General features: G+C 41.1%; 1 protein-coding gene across 5 annotated transcripts in view; it reads left to right on the top strand.

Annotated features, from left to right (window-relative positions):
• mib1 (mindbomb E3 ubiquitin protein ligase 1) overlaps positions 1-22624 on the top strand; it is a 63291-nt gene that overhangs the window by 1719 nt on the left and 38948 nt on the right. For all 5 annotated transcript variants that reach the window (XM_036004727.1, XM_031294467.2, XM_031294466.2 and 2 more), the window contains exons 2-12: positions 244-415; positions 10285-10414; positions 13858-13962; positions 14993-15059; positions 15765-15969; positions 16930-17113; positions 18370-18514; positions 18638-18771; positions 19621-19728; positions 19864-20061; positions 20199-20350. In XM_036004727.1, coding sequence (XP_035860620.1) covers positions 244-415; positions 10285-10414; positions 13858-13962; positions 14993-15059; positions 15765-15969; positions 16930-17113; positions 18370-18514; positions 18638-18771; positions 19621-19728; positions 19864-20061; positions 20199-20350 — 1600 coding nt within the window. The remainder of the gene's footprint in view (positions 1-243; positions 416-10284; positions 10415-13857; positions 13963-14992; positions 15060-15764; positions 15970-16929; positions 17114-18369; positions 18515-18637; positions 18772-19620; positions 19729-19863; positions 20062-20198; positions 20351-22624) is intronic.

Raw genomic sequence — 22624 nt, 5'->3', positions numbered from 1 at the left:
TAATCCCCAAAAAGTCTAGCTGTTCTCACAAGGTATGGGGAATATAGAAGTTTCATAGTGCACACAATTATGTCAAACTATTTCAAATACATAGCATTCAGATTGCATATACGTATTGTTGATAGCAGGTTGTTCCAGTAGCACTACTGATATACAATGTACACATACTACCACACAATACAACCCCAATGTAATAATGTTGACTAATATACCCCCCCCCCCCTCCCTCTCCCCCTCCCCCAGGCATCAAGCATGATGGAACCATGTGTGACACCTGCCGTCAACAGCCCATCATTGGTATTCGCTGGAAATGTGCTGAGTGCACCAATTACGACCTTTGCACAACATGTTACCATGGAGACAAGCATCACCTGAGACACCGATTCTACAGGATCACCACCCCAGGCAGTGAGAGGTTAGTTAACCTAGCGACATTTACCAGTATGGTGTCTCACCTTTTAGACCCACCAATGATCAAATAGACACAGGGTAGCCAGGTAATCTCTTAATTAAGCACTTAATTGTGATTGGTTGGTACTCCCTTAGTTTGTGGTTTATGTTGCTTTGTGTGTGTGTGACATTTGAGAAGTCTGTTGTGCACTCTGCCTCTCAGGCAGACATAATCTGTCTCTATGCTCCCAGCCCTCAGTTGCCAGGGAACAACTCAGCCTCGTTTTAAGATCCAGTCATACCTTTTTAAAAATTACATTAATGCAGCGCTCCCCATATGTAGGATTTATTAAATCAATTTTTGTATTCATTTATTTGAGAAGATTAACCAGATGTTTTAGTATTTATGTCTTTAGAAGGCTGCATGCTCATGAAACATAAGTGCATATTGATTGAAAAGTCTGTTTTGCAGCTGACTTTCAAATTTCAGAATTTAGAGCTTTGACTGCAGAAAGCATTGTAATTGCACATGATGAACAGAGATAATGAAAACTTTTCACTACATTACAATTGGGGGGGGGGGGGGAATTGATTCTTAGATGCATGGCAATTCTCTTTTGAAAGATTACAGTTGCCTAACGTTACCACTACTACCTGCCGTTAAACGGTGTGCCGGTGGAACACAACCGGGCAGGGCAGCCAAGGGATCGGTTTATGCCGCCGTCGCAGTGGCATATGCCATCAGCCACCAGCAAATGCTGCTGTAGTGAGCAGCATTTGCCGCCAATGGATTGGCATATGCCTATGTACCACAGTGGCTGACCATCAGCCACTTTTCGATCTCGGTGTCACTCAAAGATTATGTCTTGATGCAGAAATATCAATCAAATTTAAAACCCAATTCTCAACATTATGATCGCCTATAAGAATTTTGTAAGACAAGACTGTCTATGAAGCTTATGGGACCAATTTGATGGTGATAACGGATAACGGATGTAAAACATGTGCGTCATGTTTTGGTGAGGATGGCTAAGCGTGAACAACCGCAGATGGATACAATATGACCGGCATCCCCTGGCTTAAAAGCTAGTGTATGGAAGCATTTTGGCTTCTTTGAAGTTGAAGGGAAAAGGGAGACCCACACTGTATGCAAGTTGTGTGTAACTAAACAAAAATATTTTGGGAACATAACAAACATGAAAAACCATATTTAAACTTTCTTGTATTAATTAAACATATTGTAAGTCAATTCATCTGTTTATTTTAAGTATGGATCATTACAAATACACCATGTTTTAAAAGTAGCAAGTACACAGTGAGAAAAAACAAATCATGTATAAAAATCTAAAATGTTGATGCATCAACATGCACTAATTTTTTTTATTATGTGCCCACAAACTTTTGTAAATGCCCCGATTTTTAGACAGTGGAGGCAAAAGTTGCCACAATTTACAATGCAAGACAGCTTCTGGTAAACACAAAATTTGCAAGTTTGTAATAACTGTCCCAGAAGTTACTAATTATATAATAATATGAAGAATAACATTAGACAGGTACAGCCCAGTGTTTTCACTTCATTCAGTCGCAGCAGGGTGCTACAGAAATCATTTGTGCTTAATATTGCTTTAATTATCACTGTAGTGGCTTAAAATCTTTCCAGAGCCACTTGCCTACATGGAGATATGATTGCGCCTAGAACAAAGTCGTGAATCAGAGAAATAAAATGTTGTTTTCGCCCATTCATCACTAGAAATGCAACTGTAGCAAGCATCTCAATATCACTAACGTTATCCACATTCATGTTTAGATGCAACCAGATATGTATAAAGTACTAGAGACCCAGACTTAAGTAAAAGTACAAGTGCTCTATCAAAAAAGTGACTTGAGTAGAAGTTGAAGTGCACCACACTTAAGTGGAAGTACTAAAGTATTCAACATTTATTGCACTTAAGTATTGCAAGTAGTTTATTTTAAAATGTACTACTCAAGTAGTGATAGTAAAAGTACAAGTATTGTGTTATGCAGTTATTAAAGAAAACAGTCAAAAGTTTGAATATCATATTTATATTATTTCAAATGTTTAGCTAAAGGACACTCACAATTCCTTTGGGTGTAGCAGCAGTACAAGGACAGGAATACAACACCGCAGCATGTCATGAACCGCGGATAGCTAGTTAGCTAGCGCTTACTGGTAGCTAAAGCTGGTGTGCCATTTGTGTATTATATTTGTAACTTACCTTGATATGTTTCTTCAAATTCAACGTTGAATTTTTGAATTTTGCAATCTTTCGGGAGGCAGAGTAGGCACTTCATTCTATATGAATTGTCTTTCACTCCGACAAATGAAAACATTGACTCTAAGGACCCTGACACACCAACCAGACGGGCCGACCGTCGGCAGAAAAGGCAGTCGGACTGATCAGTCGGGTCCCAAGGTCCAAAAAATGCCTCAGAACACACTGAGGCGACGCCGACTTGAGCGTACACTCTGCTCGTGCGCGAAACATAATACGTCTCCATAGCAGCAGGCGGCGCTGCTCAGTATCGTTTCCATTAACAGTCTGATTATTTCCCAGAAAATGAAAACCGCAGCTGATTGGACGAACGCGTCACGTGGTTCTTTTTTCTCCGGAAATTCCAAGCCCCCAGGAAGAGCGCCGAATCTAAAAGCCACCATAGGCTTAGCGGATAACGGTGGTACTGCACCCCATGGCCCAGAAAGACTTTTCACATAGACTTTGCATGGCGAAAGAAACGTCTATATTTCAGCAGATAATTTGTTTCTGGGTATATCAACTTACCAGCACGAACACTGAAAGGGTCCTTGTTTAAAACGTTACGTGTTTAACATTTTTAACATTCACTAAAGGCGAATCCAGAATTATTAAATTTGGCATGATGAACGCGCATAGTGGACGCGAGCAGAGCCGCGGGACTGCGCCCGCCCGCTCACATGACTGTTCTCCCTAGCTCATGTAGCTAGCTGTAATAATGGATATAGCTAATGATTGTAATTCACCATGTGTTCTATGAATACGTCCATGGTATTATCTTATGAAGTCATGATACATCCCAGGGATGTATGTAGCTGCTGTAAAGCCTGTTAGCTACGTGGATGTAACTTCATTAGCGTTTCCCAAACTGGCGGGCTATCGGCTAGCTAGCTAGTTGCTAACATCAGGGGTAGCTAGCATGGCTGTATTAAGATCTGTACATAGCTAGCTATATGCCTACATAACGTTACTACAGACATAGTGATTACATCGCCTTGGTTCTCTCTTACGATACATCCGTATCTGTATGCTGTAAAGCTTGTAACATGGATGAGAGTTGAAGCCATGGATGAGCTCTGTTCACGAAACTGCAGGCTAACAGCTAGCTAGCGCTAGTTAGTAGGTAGCTAGCTAGTAGCACAACATAATTATTAAATCTCCTTGGTTGTCTAGCTAAATACATCTATCGTTTATTTAGCTAAGCATGTAAACGATAGAGAACAACGAAAACAACAACGTGTTTAACGTTAGTGAATATTTTAGACAATGAAAACGGCGAGTTCATGAGTTCGCCACTTTGCTCATGAACGCGCATGTTGCTATCGGTTGCTACGACAACGCAAACAAATTGTTGCTAGTGCGCATGCCCATCGTGAGCCAACCAGCGTTATGGGCCAACAATGCGGAAGAGCCGAGCTCCATGTTTGCTTTATGCGCTTTTGAGCACTCTCATTGGAACGTACGGAGCTTCCCGCCGAACACTGTATCCAGTTCTCTTAATACATCCATGGGAAATTCACAGCCAGACTGTCATGGCGGCTTGTTCAGAATACGATCTCATATTGTACTAAAATAGTTCACCGAAACGTGTTTCTGAAAACATTTTAAGCGAGAAATAGGCCATGCAGTTGCTGAATCTGTCTTCATTTCAGATTGACAAAGGTCAGTTTAAAAGATTTTCGTCAGATTTTGAGCGGCTCATCCGCTCCCCATTTCGGGGTGAGTCCCGACTGCCCTGTCTCCAGACTGAACATGTCGGGTCGGCCCAAATGAAGGCCGACGGCTCCTCGGACGGCCGACGGCACGGGACACACCAAATAGACTCGAGTCACCGACCTCGCCAGACGGTCCGACGGTGGATTACCGGGCTGGTGTGTCTTCTCTCTTAGTAGGGCCAGGGGTGGTCTCCTTCCTCACCCTCACCGCCACGATCACTCGAAGACAGCTTGATCGCTTGATTTGCTCAATGATGAGCCAGCTTCATCAAACCTGGTGACAGAGCCATCTACCGCTCTGGCAGTGATAATGTGGGTTTGGAATGATTCGTAACATTTTTATAATTGTAACGATGCAGCACATACAAAATTTATCGGAGTAAAAGTATTAAATCAAAAATATGTACTGAAGTAAAAGTGGAAGTAGGAGAAAAAAATAATACTCCAGTAGAGTACAGATACAGCCTTTTAGTACTTTAAGTACAGTAGTGAAGTAGTTCTACTTCGTTACTATACATCTCTGGATGCAACAGATGATATATATCCAGCTACAAAAAAGCTTGAAAGTCGGAAATTAGAACAGAAGTACAAAGAGTCGTCACTAAAGAGATGATACACTGTCTCGTCTCGTCGCATTGGTGTGAACTGGTAGGTTTTAGAACGTTGCAGACCGGCGCGTTGCAAGTTTCCACTCTTTGCGAATCTTTGGTCTGAACTGGGCTTAAAACTACCATTTATATGAAGTCTGCAGCACTACCTACATATATCTGACAATAAATGCACTTTTTTTCTTTAAGATTATTTTTTTGGGCATTTTAGGCCTAATATTTGATAGGACAGCTTAGACATGAAAGGGGAGAGAGAGCGGGAATGACATGCAGCAAAGGGCCGCAGGTCGGAATTTACCTAAAAATAGAATTAGTTTTAGCTTTTAGTCAGGACATTGGAAGTTGGTGCAGTAGAGTTTACAGTTTGTGGACAAACTTCAAACCAGGGCATGATCAGTGGTAATCAGACCAAGGAATCTGCGCACAATACCATTAATCCTACATGAGGTACTGTGTGTTTCGGTGTATGTGATGTGTATCTACCCTTAGGTCTTATGGTAAAGAATTACTCATAGTTTATAGTGGAAACAATGTTTTAGGCGTGGTGTGTGGAAAGTGGAAACATTGTTACCAATTCATTCATGTACAGACAAGATCAAGTCAAATTTGTAGAAGGCAGCTTTACTCTGTGCATTCAAATATGCTCTACATAGAGATTATTGTGGCTCATGTGTTGTAGGAAAACAAGCAATCAAATCAGTCACTGATTTGATTTAAAGACTTTAATTGTATTATTTGGACCTGTTAGTGAGTATGCACACTCACTAAATTCCACAACTTGCATTTGATTACGTCATTGCATAGACTGTCATTACTGTGATGATGCTTCATCTGTTTCAGGCCTATTTCAGCCAAATATCATAGTTTAATAAATGAACACATGGCCCAACAGCTGGCAGCCTTTTCATCTGAGTACGACTTCATTTCCCCAGAGACAGACCTTGCATAATGCACAATGGGTGCTGGAGGTCTCCCCAGCTCAAACTGCTCCAACAGCGTAGTGGGGTGTTTTGTTACACCCCATTAGATTATGTCACTAACTGCCGAAGAGGGAGTGGTTAGAGGCCACAAGCTGTTTGCATTGGTTAGACCTACACTGTCCAGCTGCCGTGTCTACCATCAAGGCTCACACGATGGTTAGAGCTCAGCTATTAACTGCTATTACCTTTTCATTGGTTAGGCTTGTAGCTAAGCTGAAGTTAAGACTGCAGCTCACAGCAGTATAGTGATATCAAAATGTAAAAAAATTGCATTGACTGCTTAGTTTGGCTGAATTGAGGTGGGGTTGTACGAGGTACTTATCGATAGTCAGCTACAGTAGATGGCGGTTAGCACGCCGCCAGTTAAAAGAAGCAGGCAGGAGAGTACCAACACGAAAGCTGCTGTGGACAAGGTCAAAAATGTATTTTAGCCAACTTAAAAGCCCCATCTAAAAAACTAATTTACCCAGTTTACCTTGCCATCAGACAGCCCTCTCCTCCAGTTCCCACAGAAGTTTCCCCTCTCTCTCTTTTGGCTGTTCAATCTCCATCTGTAAAAGTTATTTTTCAATATACTCCAGTCTCTTGTCTTTACAGTAAATGGCATTTCCTAGTCACTGTCATAATCACTAATTTTTATTTCATATTTGTTTATTCCATAATCTGCTGATATGTGGCGTAATATAGCGCGCAGCACAGTTGTGCTTATGCTTAGGAATATGTGTAGTGCCAAAGGAAAGGGCTGTCTGACGGCAAGGTAAAGCGGTGAACATATTCTGGATATAGCGTACACTTAAACTGATATTGATTTTCTTAGCTGGGCCTTTTTTTACAGGTGACAAAAGTACGTTTTGCTGCTGACCCTCTCCACAACAGCTTCCATGTCGGTACTTTATACATCTCCACTTCAAAAAAACAAACTATCTCTTTAACCACTGGCTTTTCATTTGCATTTGTAGTGCCATGAGTTTTGGGTATGGATAAAAGGGAAATTAATTGTCAGTAAGGTGTGAATGTAGGGCTGTCAAACGATTAATCTTTTCTTAATCGTGATTAATCGCTGAATTTCTATAGTTACTTGCGATTAATCGCATGTTTTATCACATGATTAAAATTCTATTATTTTGCATTTCAGAACTGTTTAAGTACATATTAACAATGGAAATCAATTCTTACCAGTGTATCTTGATTGGGAATCAAATGAATGCAAAGAAAGTTGCTTTATGAACTTGACTTTAAGATTTGTATTTGTTTATTTATTTATTTACTGTAAACAAAAGAAAAATGTGTGACTCTGTCATTCTTGCACAATTCAGAACATGCCAACCGTAGTACGTCTTTAAGACCCGAATCTTCTACGATGCTGACAGGTCTGCAGTTAGTTGCCACCCATTTTGCAAGAGCTGTAGTAATTTATTTTGGATTTGGTTTCATCCACAGGTCGGCAAGTAGCACTCTCCAAAATACTGCTTTGTCTGAGCCCGCTAGCATCAACCTGAGTCACGTTAACTGTACTACTATGCTTAGCTCGTAGGTGGTAGCTCAAGCTTGATGTGCTTCGTGATATTTAAAAAAAAAAAAACGGCTTCACACAATGTGCATATGGCTTTCAACTTGTCTACGGAGCTGTCCAGGAGTTTTGGAAAATAAAAAGTGCCATTCAGAATTGTGTTGCTGCTGTCTTTCTCCATCATGCCTGCAGCCTGCAGCAGCAGGATGTGTTACGAGGAAGTATGGCAGCTTGATGATAAGTAAAGGTGTGGCAAAGGTCAAAATAGTAGCCTAGCTAGATTCTAGTGATTTTAGAACAGCTAAGGGGCGTTGTTAGGCACGACGTGAAGCAGAGCGAAGTGTAAAATAAATAATAAATGGCGGCATGCGGCTAATGCGATTTTATAAAAAAAAAAATATATATATTTACGTGTTATGCTCGGCCCTTAATTGCATCGCGATTAACGCGTTAATGCTGACAGCCCTATGTGAATGCTATGCTATTACAAAAATTATTGATATACGACATGACACCTGCCGCTCAATGACACACAGCGTCTTTCTTGAATTTAACTGCATGGAAATACCATTCCTAAAGGCAGTAGAAAGTCACAATTCATTTTGAGAAAGCTCAGTAGTGGTTTGTTGCTTACTACTCTGACAAATGTTTCTGGTTTGATTTGTTTTGCTATCATCAAAAATCAGTTGCCCAATTCTGTGACCGTCGATGATTGTCAGGGACTGTATGGTTGATACAGCAGATTAGATACTGTTATGGGCAAATGCTTGCAGTAAGGTTTTTTCATCTGTAACCATGTCCCATTTGGTAATTTATAGAGGTCGACTGATAGTGGATTTTACCGATACCGATAGCTAGGTTGGGCCATATTTGCCGATAACCGATTAATCGACCGATAGTATTTATAACTTATACAGTTGACAAAATACATACATTGTTTCAAAAAAAGTCCAGACGCTTTTGCCAATAATCAAAATAATAATGTCATATTTATTGATATTACACCCACAGCAATGCTACACAAGCATGTGTGTTGTCTAAAACAGTTTTCCTACATATTTGGAGTCATCCAGTGCAAAAATAAACATAATGAGCATTATAATTCATATAAAGGACAAACTATTTACATTTCTTCAAAAAAGGCCCAAATGTATGCCAAATCTCAAAACAGTGACGCCATTCTTCTCTGTAGAACGGTTTAGAACGGTAACAGACGAGCTCTGACCTGGAGGGATCTATCTTTCCCACTATACTCTTTGTTCTCGCTTGGATGCCCATATAAGGCGTAATGTGTGACGGACCTGCCTTCCCATTGGTTGAAAACATAAACAAAGGCATCATGGGAGATTCCCTTGTCGGTAGCACCTACTGTCTATGGGTAGCACGGAGTTAGCGGCAGAAATGACCGAAAACGTGATGAATTATGGACATCAAGTGGCTAAATCTTGGATGTAACAGTTTGGATTTAATGCTCAACAGCCCCGAAAAAAGGCACAAGTTCCAGGCTGGATAGAAAATCACCTGTAAAGGCTAGAAAGACACCAAAGACACCCCCATGACGGCTAACTCGTTAGCTTTTAGCTGCAGCAATCAGTAATTCTCTACGTTTAACTGTTATTAAATGATCTAAATAGGAATCAGAGGTGCCGTTTGGGATCGTGGATGATCCTTTAGGGTTCTGATTCTGACATTTGGGTCGAACTTGCGTTTATTTTTGTCAGGGTTTTAACCACTTGAGGTAAGTTAGCCTACTGCTAATGTTTAGCGTCATCTCAGCCTCGAAAGCAAACAAACATACTGTTGTGCTGTTCTTTCTCTACTAATGCAGCATCTATTCAACAAATTAATAACTTTATAATGATATGACAAAATGTACTGTATACATACCTTTTTGCTGTTGATGCTTTAAACGAGCATCTGATGTCAGCCTTCTCCGCACAGCATGTGCTCTCCGTGCAGCCCGCAGTAACACGTGTCGAAAATAAACAACACGAGGCATCAGTGATAGTTTTTATTTCGCCGCTATTGTAATGCATGATGCCAACAGACCCTTCTCAGCTCTCGCGTACTGTGTAATGAATGACAGCGCGCGCTTCTCAGCTGCTCCAGCAACAGACGCAACCAGGAAAAACTATCGGTATGGATTTTTGCAGATAACGATAGTTCCACCAATCAACTATCGGTGCCGATTAATCGGAAAAACCGATGAATCGGTCGACCTCTAGTAATTTACACCATGACTCCAGCGCAGTGGGCACACAGGGAAGGGCAGTTAATGACACAAAGTAGGGCTGGGCGATATGGAGAAAATCAGATATCACGATATTCTTCACCAAATACCTCTATCGATATTGTGGCGATATTCTAGGGTTGACAATTGGTGCTTTAACAAAATATCTTCACACTTAGATTTTAGATAAATAATCATCAGTAATGTGGACATAATGTCTAAGTGGGGAAAAGGCAAATAATAGAACAGCTAGAACAGTCTGGTAAGTTCAGAAAGGTACATCACTTTACTGTAATGCAGCCTTTAAAACCAGTAAAAGACACCACTTATGTCTTATCACGATATAACGATATCCAAAATCTAAGACGATATCTAGTCTCATATCACAATATCGATATAATATCAATATATTGCCCAGCCCTAACACAAAGTAGCAAGAGGGAGACACTGGCATCCCCTCTGCAGTGCATTTTTGCTAGTAATTGGAAACAGCTGTGAATGGATCCATGTACACAGTTTTACATGAGTGATTAAACCCTAACCCAAATGAAAACAATTGTGTGTTTTTATCTGAGCAGAGTACTTTTGGAGTCGCGTCGCAAGTCAAAGAAAATCACAGCCAGAGGGATCTTCACTGGTGGCCGGGTGGTGAGAGGAGTAGACTGGCAGTGGGAAGACCAAGATGGAGGCAACGGAAGGAGAGGAAAGGTAGGGTTCCAGCCAAGAAACTCTACTTTGCCCATTTTCTTTCCACTACAAGCCAACTGTTTTGACATATAAATTTAGTACAATACAGACAAAAGGAAGTGCTCGACAGTTAGCGCTGAGGCCAATAAGACGCAGAGTCAAGTAAAGCGTGATTTATGGTTGTGCGGAGGCTCCACGCAGAGCTTTCGCCGTAGCCTACGTAAGTGGCCTGATGTTTATACTTGTGCATTTGTGTGTGCGTCGAGCCAGCGTGTGTGTGTGTGTGTGTGTGTGTGTGTGTGTGTGTGGTAGAGTGAGGGAGAAGTGAGAGAGTGACGTGATTAGCTTCGGAGCTAGTAGCGACTCTAGAGTCATAGTGAGAGAAACAAAGTGCTTCCCCTGTGCTTTCTGACCACGGTGGGAAATCTGTATCAGGAGAAGTTAACCCTCTCCTTGATTTCATGTTGTTTATGGAGAAGGAGAACCAGGAAATGAGTCGGGGGAAATGCAACGCAACCAAGCCCCGCCGTGCGTCGCCGGACGTGTTGTTAAATTTTACACGTCAGGCTACGGCGTAGGCTACGGCGTAGGCTACGGCGTAGGCTACGGCGTAGGCTACGGCGTAGATTTGTGTCTCCACGTACCTACATACGTAGCTACGTCGTAGATTTTACGCAGAAGTATAAATCACGCTTAAGTCTGGCAGTCAGTCACCCACTTAGGCCAGTGCTCGAAAGATGTTTCGGACTTATAGGAAAAAGCATGTGATCTTTACTTTGCCACTTTTCCTTTTACAAGTAAGTTTCTACATCACCTGAGAGCTTCTCTGGGTTCAGAGTTGTCTGTATATCAAGTAAAACTTAAAAAAAAAGAAAAAAAAGGCCAAGAGTGAGAATTTTTCTCCAATAAATCTTTTTTTCCTCAAGTGAGGTGTGAGGCATCTTTCTATTTTTCAAAGCCGCACGATTAAGTGGATAATAAATCCCTGGCGGTAAGGCAGGCTCGATAAGCTTCACAGAGGATATCACAACCACATGTGTGCCACTGAATGAAGCATAACCACCCGTAAGTGCTGCATAGAAGGGAAAAACAAGGACCCCTTGCCCTAAACAATCTTATAGAGGAAAAAACAAACCTGCATCTCAGGATATGATTTCATTTGAAATATGCAGGGGCGTCAACCAAAACAGAAAGGGCACTGCCTGACTCAACATGTTCGTAGCATGGTAATATTACTTGCAAGTGAGAACACAAACAGTCCAGTCCTCTGGTGCCTAACTAGGTGTGCAACATTATGCTGTAGTTAAAGTTATCATTGTTCTGCGGCCTTTTTTAGGTTCATAAAAAAATATAACACTTATCTGCAATCTACTGTAATGGATACTACAATAACCAAAATCAATACGTCATTTCATATCACTGTGTCAATAATATATTGATATCAGCCACCTGTAGCTGGAGAGGAGAGATATAACTCAGTGAAAAGTAAAGATTGAGCTTAATTTTCCTTAAGTGAATAATACTAAGTTTGCTGTGTTGGTAAACTTTATCAGCTTTAGCCACTGATCCAGATTTAGTGCAAAATAAAGACTGATGTGTTGGATAATTTTTAAAATCATGTTGACAAGAGGTTGACTTGGGCACTGCACAATGTGTTGGAAAATTATCAAAATGTCATAGTAAATTTGTATAGAAATGATGATAGGAAAAAGAGTTAAATGCGCCTCTGAAAACCCTTACTTCTTTGTTTAATTCCAAGGATTCCTATTTATCTCTACTGAGGCTATACACAGACTTCCTTGCTGCAGGTTGTTCTAGGCTTAAATACATCATTAGAAAATAATACAATGTCGTATGGGGTACAGTCTATTTAGATTTGTACTGTAAATGTGCTGTAAAGCGCTTGCATTTTGACTCTGGTCCAGACCCCCGAGTATTTCATTTAAGACTTCATTTTGCTGTGTTATTTAATGGCATATCTCATTACTGTTTTATGGTGCTGTAAGCAATATGCTCTCCAGAAAACTGCTATTGCATGTCCTGCAGCTTAGATGTTCCGTTAGTTTAGCATGAATATTACCTTTGAGGCCCATTAATCAATTACCTCTGAAATGGGCCTGAAAATAATTCTGTTTTTACTTAAGACACAGCTTTTTATTAAAGAATTAATTTACTCCAATACAGCTCTTCTCTTAACACAAAGCGTTGCGCTGCTTGTGATGGAGAAAGAATTGTCTCATGTGAAAATCCCAACCTTATCTTCCAAATTTGAATTGATTTTGCGATCCCCCATTCGTAGCTCATTGCTTATTCATGCCTATAACAAATGACTTTCCGTGGCTTACAGTGCCCTTCAATTTTCTTTAGCCAAAATCTGTGAGCTGGTTCTCACTACAGAAGGTGGGAACAGCATTAGTCATAATGTAATACAACAAGTAATAACTCAAGAAACGCCTGTGTAAAAATGTAGTGGTAGATGTTTGTTGGGGTGCTTTTGGTGGACCAGCGGGTGAGACAGTCAAAAGATAGACTCACACACTCATACTGAGGAGAGTAAGGTGAGCCTGGAACGGTTGTGACAAAAAAGTGGACTGATTGCGGTATATTTCACATATATGTTGGAAAGATTCAATAAATTGGCATGACGATGAAGAGAAAATGATTTTCATACTGACCTAAGCATACTATGACGAGGGAGAATTCAAACTAAATCTAATTGCGCCCCCTTGAATCGAAGCCTAATCAAATATGTTCTTGATCAATCCCACTACTAATATTTAGTAGTTAGGGAATTAAACTTTACTTGAAGATGAAACACAGTGAGCAGTATACAGAGCTTCTACCACTACGGCCCCGTTTTCACCTGGTATTAAAAACCGATCTGAGTGCCCCCATCACAAGTGGAAAGCTCTAGGTACGTGTGTTCCCACCTGGTAAAGTAAAATGAATCTCCAAATGTGTCGTTAGTGACCACTTGTGATCGGATCTCACTTCCGCTTTTGCTCTCTTGGAAAACCGTGGTACACGAAACTAAAACTCTAAGTTTGCAAATTGGCCAGAAGACGTTGGACCCTTCAACTTGAGGAGGTCAAGTTCAACTTGTGTTAGCAGACATCTCCTTGTCGTTTGAGCTAGGCACTGAATACTTACTTGGCTCCAGGGTTGCTGTTCTGTAGTTCAACCTTCAACCTAACCTTCAATTTTAAAAGATAATTTCCCTACAGGGATCAATAAAGTATCATGTTCGCTATCATTATGAGGTTTTAAGATGACAAATACCTGCTAGAAAGCTCCCACTAAGAAAATGATCTCCTTCTGGTCAATGTTATATTGTCACATACAGTATGCCAGAAAATGTACAGCCAGTCAATACCCTTTTCACACTAAAATGATCATGACATTAGGATAAAACTGCTGTCATTGTGTCCTTATCTGTCTTTATCATCTCCCATTCTCCTCCACAGGTGACAGAGATCCAGGACTGGAGTGCAGCCAGCCCTCACAGCGCTGCCTACGTACTGTGGGACAATGGGGCCAAGAACCTCTACCGGGTTGGCTTTGAGGGAATGGTGAGCAAACTTCCACCCTGACCCTCATGCTCAGCCCGCTCACTCACACACACAGAGTCTCACAAAAGATCAGCTGTCAGGTGGCTTTTGTGTCTGACTGCAGGCCTGAGGCTCTTTCTTTTGCTGCCAGGCCTTTGTGAGAGCCAGGCATCCAGCATGATTAAGACGCCATTGTATAGGCAGCTGGAAGGGGAGGGTATCTGCATGATAAAGGCAAGCTGTTCTTTCTGCTTTTTAGGGGTAGAGGGTAAACATGGAGGTCAATTTTAGAGGAGGGGGGAACTCTCTAGGGGTTGTTGCAGGCGCAGCTACACACGTGTCTCAAATGAAAAGCATCTTCCTCATTGGTGGAGACTGCCCTTGCCTTTTTACGAAAGAGGCCAATCGGGTTTCTCGGTTGCATAACAGATTTCCCTTTGTTATTTTAATAGGCTGGTAGGAAAGTAGATGGCATCTGCCTCTGGGTTAAGTAAATCATGGATTCGACCCCCCATCTTGACTGTTTTATTTTGGCTTTGTTTCTTACTAAGACAGTGATCAAATCCTGCTAACACCTGCATAGGTACCTCACATTAAGGTATGTTCCAAATGCAGCATGCCAGGCCAACACCTTTTCCTGTTTAGTAATGTCTGTTTTGTGCTCATAGCATCATAAGATCAAAAGTATCTTGCTGTCTGAATACAGTAGGATATACTGGAGTTAATAATTTGTTGGGACTTGTACTCAGGTCTTTAGTGTTCAATCAGTTCAGAGGAATGTTTGCTCTGCCTCAGGATCATCTCTGCCCTCTAACTCTGCCACAGTGGCTGCACATCTGAGTCATTACAAATGATGCCTTCTCTCTGTAGCAATGTAGTGTTTTATTGTCCTGCCTTACCCTTAGGGCACTGATATTCTTGGTATTCTCTGCAACTACACTGACACTACAGCTTTAAGTGTGGATATCTCTTTATTCATGATCATTGTGCCCCTCATCTAATAGAATTACCCTGGGTAATTATCTAATCCCTTCCCTCTTTTCTCTCTCAGTCGGATCTGAAATGTGTCCAGGATGCCAAAGGCGGCTCTTTTTACAGAGACCACTGTCCCGTTTTAGGTAAGTAAGCCTGTGATCTGTGTCCACCGTCATTATTGCACCAGTTCTCTCACCTATCGTTGTGGTGCAGTGAATTCAAGGGCATTAGGGGAGTTTCACTTGTAGTTAATTCTGTTTGACCACTAGATGGCAGCTCTACATAATCACCTGGCTGCCAAGGCCAAGTACAGGCTCAGGTCATGCAGTTAGAGTATTCCAAGAATTCCATGATCGAATTGTTTCAATTCATCACTGCAGCAGTGAGCAGTCTTTCATTAGGTTTGATAGTGTCATTATTCATAAATAGCATGTTTTATATGTATTACTTGAAGTAATGGTTTACCTAAGTTTTGTTGTTACAATTTGCTACCACATATGTATTTCAAAAGATTTTTAGTACTATTTTTGTTTCTCTAAAATGTTTTTCTCTCTCTCTCTCTCTCTCTCTCTCTCTCTCTCTCTCTATATATATATATATATATATATATATATATATATATATATATATATGTGTGTATGTATGTGTGTGTGTGTGTATGTATGTATGTGTGTGTGTGTGTGTGTGTGTATATATATATATACACACACACACACACATCTCTCTCTATTGTGTTTTAAATCACTTGCTGATTCAATGTTGATATCCAAAACTAATACAGTTTTTTGATACACTTTAGTAATGCAAATGTTATTATTAATAAACCTAACTTGTCCTTCAACTCCCAGGTGAGCAGAATGGCAACAGAAATCCTGGTGGTCTCCAGATTGGAGACCTGGTCAACATCGACTTAGACCTGGAGATTGTTCAGTCCCTCCAACATGGCCACGGTGGGTGGACTGACGGAATGTTTGAGACGCTCACCACCACCGGCACAGTATGTGGCATCGATGAAGATCACGATATTGTGGTTCAGTACCCCAGTGGGAACAGGTGAGTCTCTAGATGGACTGGCTCAGATGTATTGGCTGCCAATGAGTGGAACCAATAAATCTGCATCTCATCACCATAGGTTCCCATGAATTGAGTTTTATATAACCCTTTTCCCGTCAGCTCAGTCAAAAGCCACAAAACACTTAAGTACTTCACCACAAGATAAAATGATGGTTTGTATCACTCGAGAGAAGAGACTCTAAAAATTAGTGGTCAATTTTTTGTAAAATATAATTAAAAAGTGGATCTTCTTAGCATCTTAACTGCTAATTCTATAAATAAGTCTCCTTCTAGTATTCATACTTTCATTTTTTTTTATCTCATAACACTGCCTTTTTAATAATCTTTTGTTACTTAAAGTGGCTATATGTAATTTTCAGTTTGTGTTGATTCTAGCGGCCGCTTTGGACAAAAGCAGTATGTTTTTACCACACCTGCTGTCGAGAAGGTGCAAGTAGCAACAAACCTAATAATAACTTAGATTTATATAGCGCAAAAAAAGTAGTAGGCCAACACAAACACGGACTGAAAAAAAAATAAAACCGGGCACTAAATGGAAGGGGGATGTAATTTAATGTAGGCTACTGGTGTACAACCACATCGCGCAATCTAAAGTTATTTAATGAATGGAATAGAAATATTACATACCAGAGGGCCAATTCGGTTTTGAATCATTCACAATCTCGTAATTGTCTCCAGCTGTCAAAAACCCGACCAAGGTTGACTCGGGATTTCGCCCGTCCTCTTTCACTTTCCCTTTTAGCTTTTAATTGTTCTTTGTTTAATTTCTTTTTTTTCTGTGATTGCCCTGCCCCAGTATCAGCCATAACTACAACAGATAACTTTTAAAATCAAAATACAGTTAGGCCTATATAAAGAAATCTCCTGGTACCCTTTACCTGACTGGATACACAACTATTAGTCTGAGTTGTTTGATTGCATTAATTTCTGTATCCTCAGATGGACATTCAACCCAGCCGTGCTGACAAAGGCCAATGTAGTGCGCAGCGGTGAAGTAGCAGCCGGGGCAGAGGGAGGCAGTTCCCAGTTCCTAGTGGGAGACCTGGTCCAGATTTGCTATGACATCGACCGCATCAAGCTGCTACAACGAGGCCATGGAGAGTGGGCCGAGGCGATGCTACCTGTAAGTCTGAAAGATGTTCACACACATTTGTGCAAATGTAACCACCATTAAAAAGGGCCTTATTTATTTAAATCTGTAAATTGAATTTGTATGCTAACATATACATGGATAAAATGTTCATGATTGTTTAAAAAAAAAAAAAAAAAAAAAAAATTTCATTTATCTGATCATCTGATCACTGGACTGTAGCTGTGAAGTTGTGTGAGTGACAAAACATCTTCAAATCTGAACTACACTCCAGTGGATAGTTTCATTTAAATCTGACAGGAAAAAATGTGTTATATGTTTGGTACTTCAAATCATTGCTGTTGATATTAGACTTCATCACAAGTACACAATTTGTATGCATGAAGCTTCCGTAAATTAGGGTCAATTCATCTAGCTGTGGGTAATTTTCTGCTGTTCCCCTCACACTCAGCCGTGCCAGTCCATTATCCTCTTTAAAGAAATGTTGCAGTATTACAACATGCAGAGACATGATTCCTCCCCTCAAATCACTCTATGGCTGTGTTGCTGCCTTTTTTTTTTTTTATTTATCTTTTTTTGGTCTCAACGCGACATTATTCTTCCCTTATTATGAAGTGTGTTCATTGCTGCCCGCCATGCCTTAGATTATGTAATGCCAATCCACTCCAATGTGCCACCTGTCCTTGCCAAACTGGCCCCCTCAGCAGCTAATGAGCCTTCAAACCCTGAGATGGGTCGTAGCTTTGATCACGAACCACGGCTGTTTGTTGCCTGCTGTTGCTTCTACTGCAGCAGTCCCCGTTATTGATGGCATCCTCCAGCACTGCCCAAGACCTGGCTTGACAGACTCAAAGTGCCTCTTTCTCATATAGCTTAGATCGAGATGATATGATTCAAAATTGGAAAGCATTTTGCTCTGTCCTCTCTATATTGCCTGTATAGAAGAAGAATATTCTAGCCAGTAGAAGGGTCTCTTTCTTGTATATCCATCTCCTGTCTCATGCAAGTAAATGTCCTCTGAATAATGAGAACACAGCTTAAATCAGTAATATTTAGTTTTTTTTCTGTCTGTTCAACAAGCTTGGTTTCTGCTCCGGGTATTTGTTTTGTTGTTTTGTTGAGCTGGTATTTTCTCCTCTTTATCCTTTCCTCCACCCTCTCATCCTTTGCTCTTTCTAACAATCTCTCTCCGTCTTTCCTCTGCCACTTACAGGCTCTGTTACACAGAACATAGCCCAAAGACAACAGCCCTCCATATACTAATGAGTTGTCGCAACATTTACCAACAGACCCTTGGCAAGGTGGGCCGTGTGCAGCAGATCTACTCTGACAGTGACCTGAAGGTCGAGGTTTGTGGAACATCTTGGACGTACAATCCTGCCGCTGTCACCAAGATTGCCCCCTCTGGCTCTGCTGTCAGCAACGCCTCCGGAGGTATGTATGAACATGCACTACTGACACAGAGAGGGTGTCATCTTAGTTCTTTGTCCTCACTGCTCCCTGTTCTCTGACACCTACACGCAATCACTTTCTGATGTTTTCCCCCTGTTTGGCCAGAGCGTTTGTCTCAGTTGCTGAAAAAACTATTCGAGACTCAAGAGTCTGGAGACATAAATGAGGAGCTGGTCAAGGCAGCTGCCAATGGTGACCTGGCCAAGGTGGAGGACATCCTCAAGAGACCTGATGTGGATGTAAGTTTTCAACATACAGTATTTTGGAATGAGAAGCTGCTGGATCTCTAGACAGGTTTTTGATGAACACCAAGTAATTTTGCCATTTAATATTTACAAAAGATCTAACTACATTGATAATTGGAGCTGGAATATCCCTGGCTGTGCTCTATGCTGTTCTGCTCTGTTTATTGTGGAGGCTGAGAGTCTCTTAGGAAAGGATTCTGAGATCCTCCCACTCCTGCATCTCTCTCAATCTGAAAAGCATTAAGGCTGGGCCCAGAGGAGGCACCCAGGAGCATTGGTGTGCACTGCAGCACAGACCCGATTCACTCTTAAAATCAGGCTGAGATCTACAAACCCCATATGATTGCAGATAGCATTCTAACACAGGCTACAGGACAGGGAAAACACCCGTTTGCCACAGGACAGCAGCCTGTGCCCTGTATAGGTTATGAGAATCGTTTATGTCAAGTCTGCAATACTGTCCTCACTCAGAGAGCGTGTGTGCGTGTGCGTGTGTGTAAGACTGGCCAGATGCCCTGCTGCCTTTCAGTGGAATTATTTGCTTAAAGCTGAGCACACTGAGCTTGGCCAAGTGATCTGCCTGCCAGGACAAGAGACGTCTTGAGACTCCCAAAGGACTCCACATTAATATTTATGCTCTGAGTTTTTGCAGTGCTGCAGTTGGTGATGAAACATGCACACACAGCCATGCATGTTCATCCACACATACAAATGCTTAAACACACCCTCACCAATCTCTTAGTCCCTTAGGTGAACAGCTAATTATTTGATGCACATCTAAACTTGAAACATGACGCATGGCATTGACACGCACCCATATTCTCACTCTTGATGTGTTTACAGGTGAATGGGCAGTGTGCTGGACACACTGCTATGCAGGCAGCCAGTCAGAATGGTCACGTGGATGTCCTAAAGCTGCTGCTTAAACACAACGTGGACCTGGAAGCTGAGGTTTGTATAATTTAATACATTTCTCCTCTTATCAAAAGGCATCTTAGCCCATGTAAGTGCATTTCACTATGTAGGAAAAAAACAGCTCACAGACATAACATGAGTCATTATTGTCGGGTGTGTCACTGCACTCAGGACAAAGATGGGGACCGGGCAGTGCACCACGCAGCCTTTGGTGATGAGGGCTCTGTCATTGAGGTGCTGCAGAGGGGCGGTGCTGATTTGAATGCCAGGAACAAGCGAAGACAGACTCCATTACACATAGCTGTCAACAAGGGCCACCTGCAGGTGGTCAAAACCCTGCTTGACTTTGGCTGCCACCCCAGCCTTCAGGTATCTATCACTACAACTTTTTTTTACGTATTGAGAAATGCTTTCTGACACAGTAGAGAGTAGAGAGGTCATATTAACCAGGGTTTGAATCACAGATTAGTATGAGAGTAGTAAGTAACACGAGGTTTCCCTTTTAGGATTCTGAGGGGGACACACCCCTGCACGATGCCATAAGCAAGAAGAGAGATGACATGCTGTCAGTACTGCTGGAGGCTGGTGCTGATGTCACCATCACCAACAATAACGGCTTCAATGCCTTGCATCATGCTGCTCTGCGAGGAAACCCCAGGTATGATACGCTGTCCTGCTCTCCTGCTCGCTGTCGCACCTTTTTGGTGTCTACGAGGGGCCAGGGCTTGTTTAAGTGGAATATGTGGAAACCGTATCCTCAGGATCTAAATAAATTTGCTGCTTAATACTTTCAGTAAAGCCTAGATTTGTAGGGCTGCCACCTCTTAGTCGATTAGTCGACTAATCGGTCGTTTTGGTCTTAGTCGACTAAGATTTCTTTAGTTGATGAGTCATTTTTTTATGCTTATTCATGCTTTATTACTCATTTCCAAGAAACTTATGAGCACATTTCTGGTAAACACAAGATTTAAAGTGGTGCTTTTGAAGGAGTAATTGTGGGGAAGGTCAGTTTTACAGATGGTTCATTAACTACATTTATATTGTGCTTTTCTAGTCTTAACCACCTCTCAAAGAGCACAGCTCTGTCGATTACATCAACTAATCGATTAATCGACAAAATCATATAAGTGTTAGTCGACTAAGAATTTCTTTAGTCGATTACAGCCCTATAGATTTGGTACAGATACGCTGAATACCTAAACTCTTACCTTAAAAGCCTTATATATGTATAATGTCCACACACTGATTCTTTCTTGACTGATTTAGCATTGATGCCCAAGACTCCTTAATTTGAAGATAGTTCACAGTGCAGTAAAACAATATGGAAATCAAAATTGAGAAATCAGATTGGTGGTGCGTAGGGATTTTTAGCCCTAACAATGTATGGGCTCCAGACTAGTGTTAAATTGTATGTGTGACAGTCCTACAACAAACATTTGTAGTACTCATGTTGTTTTTATTATTTAGACTTGAGTATTAAATTGTAACTTAACAGATTTGGTACTGAATATTCAGCAAAACTGAAACAGCTCAAAAAAATAAAATTTCTGAAAATTAGTATCAAGCTATATTAAACCTTTGAAAATATTAGTCAAAATTACAACCATTAGACTTCATCTTTTGCTTCTCAGCAGCCAGAGGCTGTGGCAGAATCAATAATCTGTTACTACTAATCTGTTACTTAATCATCCTCCGTTGGAAAGAAAAATGTGGCCTCACCACCTACAGGTCTAAACAAGGAGACCGACTAGGTCCAGTCATTGACATCAACAAATTTTGATTACCGAGGATCCTATTGAGGCATCAGAAGTGTGTAAAAGCATGGCTTCAGAATGTGGGTTTATTTCACAAATTGTTGTAAAGTTCAATTTTCAGTGTGTGGACATTTAAAAATACTTCCACATATTCCACTTAAATGTCAAAGTAGTTTAACGTAGTTAAAATGAAAGTAAGTTTAATTCCACAACCTCACTGATCACATTTCATATATGTATACTATAAGATGTACTTTGGGATCTCAATTTAGTTTGACATTGATTGAAGTTTGAAGCAGGCCTATAGGCTTCATCCATCTTCCCAACAGATGGTATGGTCTCAAACTGACATTAGACTACCTTTGAGGCCTTGAAAGCATCTGTCTTACATTGACTTTTTTTATTAGTGTAGTTAATAGCCCTTGACGTTCATTTGTTGTTTCTTTTCACTGTTATGCTGGTCCTTCGCCGTGTGTTGTGAGCAGAGGCCGGCCTGAAGCGGCTGGCCTGTGCAGCAGCAGCAGTTCTCCTTGTCCTTGGCCATAGCTATTTCTGGCTGTAGGAGGTGACTGCTCCACTCATTGGCTGCTTTATTCTTGTCTCTCAACCATGAGCATATTAAAGATGGCTCAGTGAGACGGCTGTCTGTATCAGGTTGATCCTGCTGGGTCTCTTAAATTGATGGACATTGACGTTACAGGGTCAGTGTTATAGACTAGAGTGACTGCTAGAAAAGTTAACAGCTGCTTCTGGTGCTGAGCGCTTTTGGTGTGTACGTGTATGGTTGCGCAGGAGCATGGTTATCCCAGGCTAAATGTCATTCCCCTTCACTGGCATTAGGACAAATGGAATTGAGATCAGTGGGCTGTGGAACACATGCCACAAGCCTGGCCAGACCCAGCCCTCCACCTCTGGCACACTGATTTCCTGTGTAGTACACTGATCAATGGATTTGCAGATTGAATTACTATACAAAACACAAAACATGCTTTGCATTCAAATCTGTTGTCAATGGGTTAATCTCCATTGAATTTTATTGGCAAATAGATTTATGTGACAAAGAGATTGTGGGGGAAGGATTTATTTTCTCCACAACCAAACGATCAAAATAATAGTTGTAAAAACCATAATTTAGGACAAAACAAATAACATAGCACTTTTGAAGACAATACAGTGCT

The sequence above is a fragment of the Sander lucioperca genome, chromosome 9 (genome assembly GCF_008315115.2).
Source record: "Sander lucioperca isolate FBNREF2018 chromosome 9, SLUC_FBN_1.2, whole genome shotgun sequence".
NCBI lineage: Eukaryota > Metazoa > Chordata > Actinopteri > Perciformes > Percidae > Sander > Sander lucioperca.
Note: the sequence above shows the minus strand (reverse complement) of the source record. Positions and strands in the feature narration are given on the sequence as shown.